Source organism: Saccopteryx bilineata, chromosome 3 (assembly GCF_036850765.1).
Source record: "Saccopteryx bilineata isolate mSacBil1 chromosome 3, mSacBil1_pri_phased_curated, whole genome shotgun sequence".
Classification (NCBI taxonomy): Eukaryota; Metazoa; Chordata; class Mammalia; order Chiroptera; family Emballonuridae; genus Saccopteryx; species Saccopteryx bilineata.
In genome coordinates this window covers 77,215,617-77,227,988 of record NC_089492.1, presented here as the reverse complement: position 1 = coordinate 77,227,988, position 12,372 = coordinate 77,215,617, and the positions used below count along the sequence as shown (strand labels likewise).

General features: G+C 43.2%; 1 protein-coding gene across 1 annotated transcript in view; it reads right to left on the bottom strand.

Moving 5' to 3' along the window:
• The window catches only part of CHMP4C (charged multivesicular body protein 4C), a 37,682-nt gene extending 33,236 nt beyond the window's left edge, over positions 1-4,446 (bottom strand). The window contains exon 1 of the mRNA XM_066266401.1: positions 4,130-4,446. Coding sequence (XP_066122498.1) covers positions 4,130-4,319 — 190 coding nt within the window. The 5' untranslated portion in view covers positions 4,320-4,446. The remainder of the gene's footprint in view (positions 1-4,129) is intronic.
• Between the last annotated feature and the right edge of the window lie 7,926 nt (positions 4,447-12,372).

The following is a 12,372-nucleotide window of genomic DNA, read 5'->3' as shown; positions in this document are numbered from 1 at the left end:
AACATCATTAATTCTCCCAGTTCTTGGAATCAACCTTATCATTGCTGTTATGTAGATGAGGTAATTGAGAATTAGGGCAAGAAAGTGGTCTAAAGTTACCCAGTTTCTACATGTGCCAGGCAGGACTGAGGCTCAAACCCAGGGCTGTCTGCTTTGATGTCCAGACTCTTAACTACAACACTAAGTCACTTTCTAGCAAATGTGAAAAAATTTGGACCACGATATTACACTTAAGCAAAATCCCTATGACCATATATCACAAGGGAGGTTAGAACAGTGACCCCTAAGATATTCCATCAACCTCAGCTCCTGAGGCCACCAGCCAGTGAAACGTGTAAACATCAGGCCCTGTGGGTGCCTTGATATGAAAGGCTGAGGAATACCCAGGCCAGATAGTTCAGTGGTTAGAGTATCATCTTGAGGCACAGAGGTTGCTGGTTTGATCCTCAGTCATGGCACAGGCAGGAGCAGATCAATGTTCTTGTCTCTCTGTCTCTCTCAAATCAATAAAATAAACATTAAAAAAGAAAAGAAAAAAGGTGAGGAAGCAGTGTAAGACCAAGAGGACTTCTACTTCTGCCTCATTAGCATTACTATGAATGTAGGGTCCTAATCCTTAACCCAGGGCACAAAGAGGAATCACTTTATTTAAGTCACACCCCGCCGATTATATCAGACTCTATAGGGGGGAGGCCCAGGCATCAAGGGGACTTTAATATACAACCAGGAGAGAAAGCTGCTCTAGGTGACAGCACTCAGCAGTAGAAAAAATATAAGTGATATATAAAACGTTTGCTTTTCCACAAGAGATCACTAGCAACAACGCAGGAGATCCAGCAGGCATCTGAATGAAATGCACTGAAGAATATCTGAACTCCTAAGGTGTTTAACCAAATTATGCCTCTGGCTCCAACTGTTACTCTTTCAGATTGGCACAGTCCTGAATATCACATACATTGCAAAACCAAAGGGTCTTTCCAGTAAAGATACGGTAACTGTCAGAGAAGTCTGACACGAGAAGAATTAGCTACCACTGCACCACTTGCTATGAGGTACAGAGAAGGCACATCTCCAACCAAGTTCTGAAGATACACTTAGTGAACAAACACTGGCCAAGCAGGCAAAAAGCAGGTTGTCAACCTGTTGGATGAGCTCTGTGAAGTCCCAGCTCTATGTCTCTTTAGGTCCAGTACAGCTCGAATGAAAGGTTCACTGGAGACACAGCCATGTCCCTGGCGGTGTGCTATGCCCTGTGGGAAGTAAACTGGGTCAGAGATCCACCTGATCCAAGGCCTGGACATGGCACTGAGTTGAGGTTGAGCCTTAGGCGCTGCCCTCATATTAGGTGAATGTAATGCAGGTGGCCGAGGCCAGGCAGGTTCACATTGGATTCGGGCAGACAGTAGAAAAACTGTGGAGCCAGAAAAGGTTGGGCCATTCTGTTTAATAAAGTCTCACAAAGGCAGATAAGCACACAGGCAGGGGAAACAGCCTCTCAGGCAAACAAACCACAAACTGCAAAATGGCCCCTCACAGTGGCGAGCAGGCAATCTGCGCATCCGCAGCCCCCCATCTCTCTCAAGCACAAGCGCCCATAGTCTTATATAGGCTATGCACATGTGGCACAGACATGCGCTCATGCACCAATCAGGCACAGTGCTTGCAGCCAATAACCCCATGAGCAAGCCTGACACGGCTGCCCCACAGTGAGCTGTACACCCAGCACATTCTTATCACCCATTCTTACATGGAGCACAAGGAAGGGTTTCTAGACTATTTTCACCAGTCAGCCGTTGAGAACACCCACAACTTCACCAGCAAGACCCTGTTTCTAACATTTATTATGCTAATTTGAGTTTCTCATTTGACCAATAAAACATTTGACATACAGAATGCTATCAAGACTTCTGTTGTCATAGTGAAACAGATGGCTGAAGAATTTGTACAGACCAGGAGTGTGGTCTTTTCTGATAAAATACTAGCTGGTGACCCAACTAGTATTCTTGACAACACGTTAGCTGTCCAAACACCGCTAGAAGTAAGAGTTTAACTGCTCATACATGATGTCACTCTGGTTATCACTGAAATTATGGCTATTTTAGCACTGACATTGAGTAACACCAGGTCTATTTAGCACCAAATGTATTGGGCCTTATCACGTGTGTGAAAATATTTCCTGGTGGCTAATGGAAATCAGTAACGGTGTGTATATGAAGTGACCTGGTTTATTTGGTGGTGATGATATTGACAGTGTTCCCAGAGCATGGTCTCATTGAATTCTTTCCATGGTCCACATTACAGATGGCCTCACGCTAGCTAGCCTATTCCCCAGGCTGCTGCAGAACCAGGGCTGGGCTAACACCAGTGAAGTTCCCAAGGATACATGACACTAATTGATAATTTACACTTGATACTGGCATCCGTATATAACTTCTCCAGTCAAAGGAAGTTAGGCTAACGTTCTTAGTGTTGCCTTTTATATTTTTGAGTCTCTTTTATAAAGTTTCTTTGTATATGCTTTAGTGCATTGCCAATTGGAGAATATTTCTATATTTATTTTACATTTTTGTTTTCTGAAAGCACTATATTTTATCACTTTTTAGAGACAGTTGTTCAATTTTTCACATTTTTAAACCAGTATTTACTGAGCAACTACTACAGATAAAGCTTTATACAGACCCAAATGGAAAAGAAAAGAGAGAGAGAGAGAACCCTTGACAGATACTAAGCAAATGTCAGAGTACACATCAAACTGGAGAGGAAGATGATGGGGCAGAATGGCCAATGAATTCTTGGCAAGCCACAATAACACAGTCTCCCTGTAGAAATTGCGATTTAATAACCTCCCAAAATAGATTCAGACACAAAATCAAAATAGAAACCAGCCCTTAACTCAGAAAGAAGCTGTAATAATGGTCAAAAGTTATATGCAGCGGCAGAGAAAAATGAAACTTGACCTTCTCATTGCTGGTAATAATGGGCACAAAAGTATCAGGAGCACTTTTATGGGAGCAGCAGAGTTTCAAGGCCAGCTCTGGGAGCCATGCCTTTCCTGTGTTTAACAATGGCAGCATCGCTTGGTGGGAAGCGCTCAGTCCTCCCAAGACTCCCAAGATTCCTTATGACTTAAAGAGGCAAGTTCAGGTTTTGGCAGTGAGCAGAGTCCTGTGTGGCCACTTCTATTTCGGGTCTGCCATTGACCTCGGGCTACAAGAGCAAACCTCTTCAACTTCTCTCAGGGTTTTATATGTTTCCACAGGGTGCTATTCAGATCTGTGATCTATATAGAGAGCTGTTCACTGAGGAAACCAATGAATTCTGGCAAAGGATAAAGGGTTCAAGGTGCGATAGGAACAGTTAGTATCACTACTGACTCAAAGTCCCTGGAGGCTAGCAAAAACCAGTGATAGGGAATTTAATAATTAATTCCCTGACTTGTGTTGCTGTTGTTGTTGTTATAATGTCTCAGCTGCACAACAGCTAACTAAAGTCTTCAACAGCTGAGGCACCACGTAAACCAGAACATATTAGAATATACTTCACTGGAGATTTACATGCAAGTTGAAATGTGTGATTCCCTATCCAAATACACAGTAGGAAACCCAGTATTTAGTGTTGAGGTCGGCAAGGCCAGACTGGGCCGAGGCCAGACAGGAGTGAAACTTAAGGGGACCAAAAAATGCAGTCTTCAAGATAAATAATATTTTTTTGCCACATATTTAAAACTCAAAATGAATGGGGAAATCCACGTAGAACAAAACAGTACATTAAAAGAAAAGAAAAAACTTTAAGTAAAGAAGTGCTGTGCACAACATATTTAAGAGCCAGAAATCATAAGAGAAAAAAACCCCAGTAATACCCATCCTGTCTTTATTTAAATTTTTGATATTTTGTTCATCGTGAATTTTTTTTGCATTCGTTCTGAGTTTTTTAAATATTGCCTACAAATACTGTTCATCTTCACTACTTGGCCCTGAAGCCCCCTGCAGTCCGGGCCTGGGGGTCAGTGCCAGTCGCTGGAAAGGCTGAGGGCGCACACCTGGCCTGGCCGTGGGCACAGGTGCAGGGCGCTGCCTGGCTGGTTCTGGGCTGCGGTGGGAGGTGAGCGCGCTGGGGCGGCCGAGCCTACCTCGCTTATTCTGCGAACCGTGTTTCTTGGCCAGGGAGAGTTCCCTCTGGATGCGATTCTCCAGGTACTCCTGTTTCTTGCCCAGCATCTCCTCAGTCTCCCGAAGTCGGGCCAAAGCCTCCTGGGGACTGGGGGCTGCCCGGCTCTTAGAAGAGCCTCCCCCTTTAAAGAACTTGCCCAACTTGCTCATGGCTGGGGAGCTGGGGGCCGCCTGGGGCCCAGGGAGCCCGATCGTTGTGGGTCTCGGGTTCCGTCCTCAAAGGCGGCGCTCCTGGGAATCAACAAGTCGTCGGGGCAGGTGACACACACTCCTGGGCATTTCCTGGCGCCGACGCCCCGCCCTTGGCGCTGCTGGGCGGGGACTGCCCTGCGGTGGGACGTGGCCGCCGGCGCCACCGGCCTGGAGAGTTGGGGACTTCCAGGCAGGAGTGCAGAACTCCTCGCAGGATGGCAGCCCCATGATGGCATTGCCTCCGCTGAGGACCGCTGACGTGGAGGACTGCACGCCCATGCTACAGGGTTCTTATTTGGAAGTGTGTGTGTGTGTGTGTGTGTGTGTGTGTGTGTGTGTGTGTGTTAAAAGTGCTTTATGCTTTACTCCACTCGTGCTTGTGCATTTGTTTGTAAGTGTGTGTGCACAGTGTTCCTGTACACAAGTCTCTGTGCTTGTAGCTAAGAACTACAGATAAGTCGATCTAGGTGTGTGTCCTGTCTATGGGTATGAGTGTGCAGAGACACCTGCTTCCAAGACCCGGGTCTGCCAATGTGCAGGGGTGAGGCACATGGCCTACTCTGGGCACAGCTGGTCTGAGGGGCTTGTCTCTGCAGATGAGGAGTCTGGTCAGGACACCCTGTGCCTGGCTGTCCTCGGTATGGGTCATTTCTGCATTACTCTTGCATTAGCTCGGAGTGAGTAGGAGATGGTGGTCATCTCTTTCCCCAACATTAAGATTTCTGAATGAGTTTGGCTGTCGCATTCAATTCTGTGACTAGGAATCTGAAGTGTTCGGCATGATGGTTAGTGTAGCAGTCACCTTTTATGGGGGCCCTTGTGTTTGGATCTATGTCAAATGCCTTTACAGAGACACCCAAGTAACAAAAGGAGAAAAAGTCCCTGAGAAAAGAAATGTTCTTTTGTTCCAGCTCGCTGTTGTCAGAGTCCCATCTATGAGACCCGCAGACGGTGTCTGGTAAGCCGAAAGGACACCAGTATGTGATGACTGTGGCTGACACTGAGCACGCCTCCAAGAGGTGGAAGACGGATTTGAGTCTGTGTTCCGGTGTCCAAGGGCTCTATGTACCCCACAGAACACAGCCCTATTTCAGCAACATTATCCAATATCATCAGAACCTATTTGTGATTGTTAGCTAACCAACAACTATTAAATGGGAAGAAAGCATCCATTACTATAACAAATACACCTTGATCCCCAATATCAACAACCCAATTGGTCTTCCATCATACCGATATAGAAGCAGCAGGTCAGTCCATTTTACCCAACACTGGAGTAACCAACATCCAATTTTGCCAAAGAAAGTGAATATTTTCCTAGGGGGCGCATTGGTTTATATCTTATATACACAAACATATGAACTGTCATTTCTCAATAACCATAGCCAGCCACTTCTTAACATCTCCTGCCTGGCCATCCAGAGTGCTAACAATCTGTAGTACATACTTTGTTCTAATCTCTGTATTGTAAACTGTAATAACTATTGTATTTCATTATTGTCTGAGTATTTTATAAATGTTTTAAAACATATTTTCTTTGTTAGACTAAGCCCCTTGAGATTCTTTTTTAAAGATTTTATTTACTGATTTTAGAGAGAGAGAGAGAAAGAGAGAGAAAAGGGGTGGGGAGGAACAGAAAGCATCAACTTGTAGTAGGTGCTTCTTGTATGTGCTTTGACGGAGCAAGCCGGAGTTTTGAACCAATGACCTCAGCATTCCCAGCCGATGCTTTATCCACTGCACCACCACAGGTCAGGCCCCTTGATTGAGAAATAGCACATATTCTGCGAACTTTCCCATTGCTGGTCATTTACATCAACCTTTGCTGAGTATATCTATATATAAGATATTGGGAACACAGGCATTGTCTGCCCTAAAGAGCTTACCTTCCAGTGACAGCAATAACATCATTTTGCCTGAGTGCTAATACATGCTTAACACAATTCAGATGCCGGAGACTCAGCAGCAAAAAAAGAAAAACTGAAACTGTGTGTTTTGGGGGAGCCTACATTTTGCTTGGGGGTAGACAGGCAATGAATTAAGAAAGCAATGCATGTGCTATTTAGAAAAAAATATAAAGCATGGAGTGTTAGAGAATTTAACTTTTAGACAACATTTCCAAACTCTTGAGTCTGAAGCCTTAGGGTTCAAAGGAAAGCCAGAGTATCCAGAGCTTGGAGACAAGGAGAGTTCTATGAGATTGTCTGTCAAAGTAGGCATGATCCAGGGTCCATATGATGTGCGAATAAGGAACTTTTATTTTATCCAAAGGGCAGATGAAAATCAATCAGAAATTTAAACAAAGGGGTTAGTTGTTAATTTATAATTAATTGGAAAAAGGAATCGGTTTTACTCGATTTCATATCTAGTACTTCCAGAAACACATGTGGTATGCAAAGTAAGATACATTGGAATTGCCTGACCTGTGGTGGCACAGTGGATCAAGCATCGACCTGGAATGCTGAGGTTGCCAGTTCGAAACCCCGGGCTTACCTGGTCAAGGCACATAAGGGAGTTGATGCTTCCTGCTCCTCCCTCCCTTCTCTCTCTCTCTCTCTCTCTCTCTCTCTCTCTCTCAAATGAATAAATAAAATCTTTAAAAAAAAAAGATACATTGGAATTTAAAATCATTCCTTTCCATTAATACATAATCTCAGTAGGGAAAAGATAATATTTGCCAGCAAGCAAACCATCCAAATATATATTAGCGCTTAATCCAGCAATAAAATATAGAGAATAAATTTTAAAATCAATGATGTATAAGCTGAAAAATAACACATTAATCTTCATTCACTATGCATCCTACAAATGGGGTTTCATAAAGAGTTCTCAGCATCTGCTGTATTTTTCATTTTCTAATCTCAATTGATCTCAGCTAATAAGAAGGCTGTTGTTCAAAAGAATGGTCTCATTAGGGATGATTTACCATGGTGATGACGGCAAAGGAAATTGGAAATTTATAGATCTGATAAAAAAGACCTCGATGTCAGGCTAATTGATACATTTTGGCCACCCCTTAGAATCACATCCATTTTTAGAATGCCAGATGAGCTCTCTAAGGCAACAGAAGAAGAATTGCCCTTTCAACACACTGCAGGATCATCATCAAATACTTATTTATTAAGCAGCTCAACAAGCATGTACACATTCTTTTCATCAGCAGTTCTGGTTCTTAGGACCCAACATTCACTGTATGTAATAGTCACAGTAATGAGCACAAAAGTAGCCATTAGGAAAACTAATAATTTTTCAAAACTAAAAGTTGCATTGCCCTAATTCGTAATGAAGATACATGGTGTCTGTGACTGAGTTTTGCCTGCCAAGCTCTTCATCCATCCCGTTTCATGTCTCTGTCTGTCCCAGACCAGAAAAAGTGATAGAATCTAAAGATGATCAGATTTGGCAGTAAAATGTTTTCTACCCCAACCACTTAATGGATATAAAATGAGATGTAGAACTCTACCTCAGTGTCACCCGTATGCCTAAATACCATCTCATGAGATTTGGAACCTAATCAAGGAACACACAGATTGTCTCTCACTTACTAATTAGAGTTCTCCTTTTGCTCAGGGCAAAAGCCTTGGAGTCCTCCTTTACCACTCTCTTCTTCTCACACCCCACGTGCAACCTGCCAGCAAGCCCCATGGGCTCTCACAACTGCAAAACCCTGAGCCCTCAGCACCACCACTGCTAACACCCTGCTCTGACCCACTCTGCTCTGTCTGCTAGACATTGCAGTGAGCTTCCAACTGAACTTCCCGAGGTCACCTTCACCTTCATGCTATCTCCCTGCAGTGAGCCAGAGTCAAAGCCTGCACTCACTTCCCACCTCATTCCAGACAAAAAAGCTAAGGTTTTCACAAATGCCTTCAAGCCCCTCCATAAAGTGCAATCAACCCCGGCTCTCACATCACCAATACCTCCCGTTCCCACTACACCCCACTCCCAGTCCACTCTGCTCCAGCCACACTGGCTGACCCACCCTGGCTCAAATTCACCACATGCTTCCTGCAGAACCTTTGCACGGACCGCTTCTTTGCTCCTGGAAGCCTGACCCAGCAACCTGTCTTATTCACTCCTGGTGAAGCTTTGATTTAGCACATGGTATACAGGATAAACTGATATTCAGAGAAGAGAAACTGTTTTTTTTTTAAATTTGTCATGTGAATTACAGAATATTTTATCTTTTATTTGTTTTACTTATTCCCAGTATATTAGCTATTGCCACAAGGGTGCTGTGTTACAAAACATTCCAAAACTCCAGGACTTAAGACCATATGCATTTATACTCAAACTCACAGACCTGCAGGTCTATTGAAATTTGGCTGAGCTAGGAAAGCCTTGCCTGGGTAGCTCTTCTGCAGACTGGGGGCTGGCTGAGCTTGGCTCCATGGCATACGATAGGTTTAGGTCTGTTCCATTTGTGTTCATTTTGAGACCAGACTGAACGGCATCGTGGTAGACTGAAAGAATTACGATGATGAATGGAGCAGCAGTCCAGCCATCCAGGTGGTTATAGCCTGTAAGGGAGAATATATGCATACAAACAATTATAACAACATTTAGAATAACTAGGTTTAATGGAAAAGTGCTGATAAACCATAATAAGAGTCCAAATGGAGGAGTAACTCCTTTATATTGGGGGTGAGGGGGAGCCTTGGAGAGGAAATGAAATTTGAATTTGGCCCTCAAGCTTGGGTAGGGATTTGATTTGTGTAGATGGGGAGAGGACATTCTGTGGCAGAGGAGGCAGCACAAGGCCCAGAGGTGAGGAAGGGTATGTACAGGAAATCTGTAATAATTCAACTTTCCTCATGCATAGAAGAATCAAGAAAAAGCACTCATTTATCCAACACTAGAAACTAGACTTAGGGCAATTATACTACAATGGACAACAAAAACAGACATGGTCCCTGTTCTCATGGAGCTTACATCTTAGAGAGATTAAGTTTTGGACAAAATTAATCAAATAATCTTACAAACAAATACCAAATCAAGTCTGGGATAAATGCTTTGAAGGAGATACAAAGTGCATGTATCAATAATAACAGCAGGAGGTGTTCCAGTAAGGAAGAACAAAGAATTCCCTAAAGAAAAGATACTTGTGGTGACAGCTAAAGGAAAAGCAGAAACAAACCAGATCGAATGGGGGAAGAGCATTCCAAGTAGAAGGAACTGCAGGTGTAAAGGGCCTGTGGCCACGGGGAGCACCGAGTGGAGATACTAAGAGAAAGGTAAGTTGCCAAGTTTGACAGACTTTAAATGCCAAACAGAGACATTGCTCTGCAGACTATGTGAGCTCCCTGACGTCAGGGACCATGTTTCATTCAATTCTGTATCAAACTACAGTGGTATCAGATATGCAAATGGTGCCCAAACACTTGCTGAATTGACCTGAGTGCAGATGTTACTTTACAGCTAAGAGAAGCCAATGAAGATTTTTTTTGTTGTTTTTTTATTTTTTTATTTTTTATTTTTTTTGTCAGCTAATTATCCTGCCTGGTTGGTGCTAATAAGAAACGTACACAGAAAGTGCTACCAGAGCCGGTGCCTGATGTCCTAGAGGACTGAATTCTGCTGATGCCTTCAGGACTTCTCAGGTGAAAGGATAATAAAATCACATTCCGAAGATGGGATAAGGGAGAAAATTGTTCCCTAAACTGATCTAATCATAAGAATGAATGTAAAGTTGAATTTTTAAACATAGCTTGCGAGGACCCATTCCCAACCTTCTAAATCAGACCCAGAGCTGTATTTATTGACAAACATTCCACTTGACTCTCATTCTCAAGCAAGTTTGGAAAAGTCTGGTAAAGAGAACACCCCAGGGAAGAGAAAAAGCATGTGCACAAGTATGGACAAATGAAATAAAAAGCCAGGCGGCATATTCAAGAAATGGTAGGAGAGTGAGAAGTCCAATGTTGGAGACTGGGAAAACCGTGACCAGAAACCTTGCTCCTCACTAAGCCAAGGAATCGTGTGAATAATGGAGAAACAATGGAGAAAGGAAGTGAGTTTTTTAGGGGGGGAGTAACAGGAGAACTGAAGTGTACAGATTTGAGAGATATTTCTGTGGCACAGTTGGTCGTTTAATGGCTACTTCCCTGAGAGAAGTAAGGAAGGGGAGAGGGCAGACTGCCCTCCTTATGGAGGAAATGATAAGGTAGAAGAGCATTCCATTTTAGACTGGAAATGGAGGCAAGACAAATGACACACCAAGCAAATATGTCTAATCTACAGATGGAAATAGAGACCTCTAGCTCAGGAGAAAGTTTTCGGGGCTGAAAATATGAAACCCTGGGGATTTCTCTTGTATAAGGATGTAAGTTGATAAAGGGGTCTAGGACAAAATTATGGGGAAAACAGGCATGTTTAGCACCTAGCAGAGAAATCAGCAAAAGAGACTAAGTAGAGACATTAGAGCTAGCGACTGTAGTCTTGGCTATCTACTGCAGTCTTGGCTGCCCTAATTATTTAGTACCTGTAACCCCAGGCTAAGTGAACTGAAAAAGTTAAACTATTTCCATTATAATTGGGCTTACAAAAAATTTATTTGCTACTTATATAGAACATTCTAGTAAATTAAAATTTGCTTAGTAAATTCTAGAAAACAGTAAAATTTTAGAAAACCTCCTATTGACTAATTGAACCAATCGGCTAAAATAAGTATACAAAATCCAGGTAAGCCACTAATTCTTAGATTCAAGAATACCAGAAGTCTCTGATACTTGGATTTTAGTCCTCACTAGTTTGGGAAAATCTTTTAAGGTCTATGAATCTTTTTTTTTTTTTTTTTAAGGTCTATGAATCTTCATCTTAATGAAGAAAAGCTAAGGAGGCTGAGCTAGCTAGACGGTATCTTAGGTTGATTCCAGCTCCGAAGTCTAAAAAGTTAGTTTCCAGAGATCCAAGCAAGTCTGAGATGAATTTCTTAAATAGATTCACTCAACAGCAAATCCTGAAGTAATGATACCTGTTTCCCAAGCCCACCCTTCCCCCTTCCTCAATGAATATTGATTCGGGACAACCAAATCATATAGCAGTCATTGGAATGCCCAAGGTCATGTAGAAGGCACTGGCTATTTTTCCAGTCCCTGTCATGAGTACAATTCCGATTTGTCACTTATGCACTCTGACTCGCATCTGATGTCACGTCAGGGTAAAGACATCCATTTGTACTCCACCCAGAGGAGCCTCTTCTTCCCCTGCTTCTTTGAAGTGACCCATCAAGCACTGCAGGAGTGGGGCTCCTGCAGGCCAATGTAATCGCTGTCAACTTGCTTCAGGTGGTTATGCAATGATTCTGGGTTCTTTAATGGGGGCGCACTGAGATTTAGTACGCATTCGGAAGCTAGAGGCATTTTTTCCTACCAGAATTTTTTAAAAAGATAAGAAAAAAGAAAAAAAACCCGTTATTATTATTATTTTTATTATTTTTTTTAGAGACAGAGAGTCAGACAGAAACCGAGAGAGATGAGAAGCATCAATTATCAGTTTTTCATTGTGACACCTTAGTTGTTCATTGATTGCTTTCTCATATGTGCCTTGACTGTGGGCCTTCAGCAGACTGAGAAACCCCTTGCTCGAGCCAGCGACCTTGGGTCCAATCTGGTGAGCTTTGCTCAAACCAGATGAGCCCACGCTCAAACTGGTGACCTCTGGGTCTCGAACCTGGGTCCTCAGCATCCCAGTCCAACGCTCTATCCACTGCGCCACTGCCTGGTCAGGCAAACCCGTTATTTATGAAAGTGCCAAATGTCCTCCTTACAAGGGGCATTTACTTTAAACTACATACGTAACCAAGTAACACTGGTGTAAGATGAGTCAGGAATTACACTAACCTATGTCCTTATCTTCATTTTTGCAAATACCTGAGCCGGGTGTTGTGCTGGCTTCTAGAGTTCTACTAATACTAATAAGAAAAGAGAGTCCTAGCCCTGGCCGGTTGGCTCAGTGGTAGAGCGTCGGATGGAGATAAGTAGCCAGATTCCCAAAGGGATTCCCGGCCAGG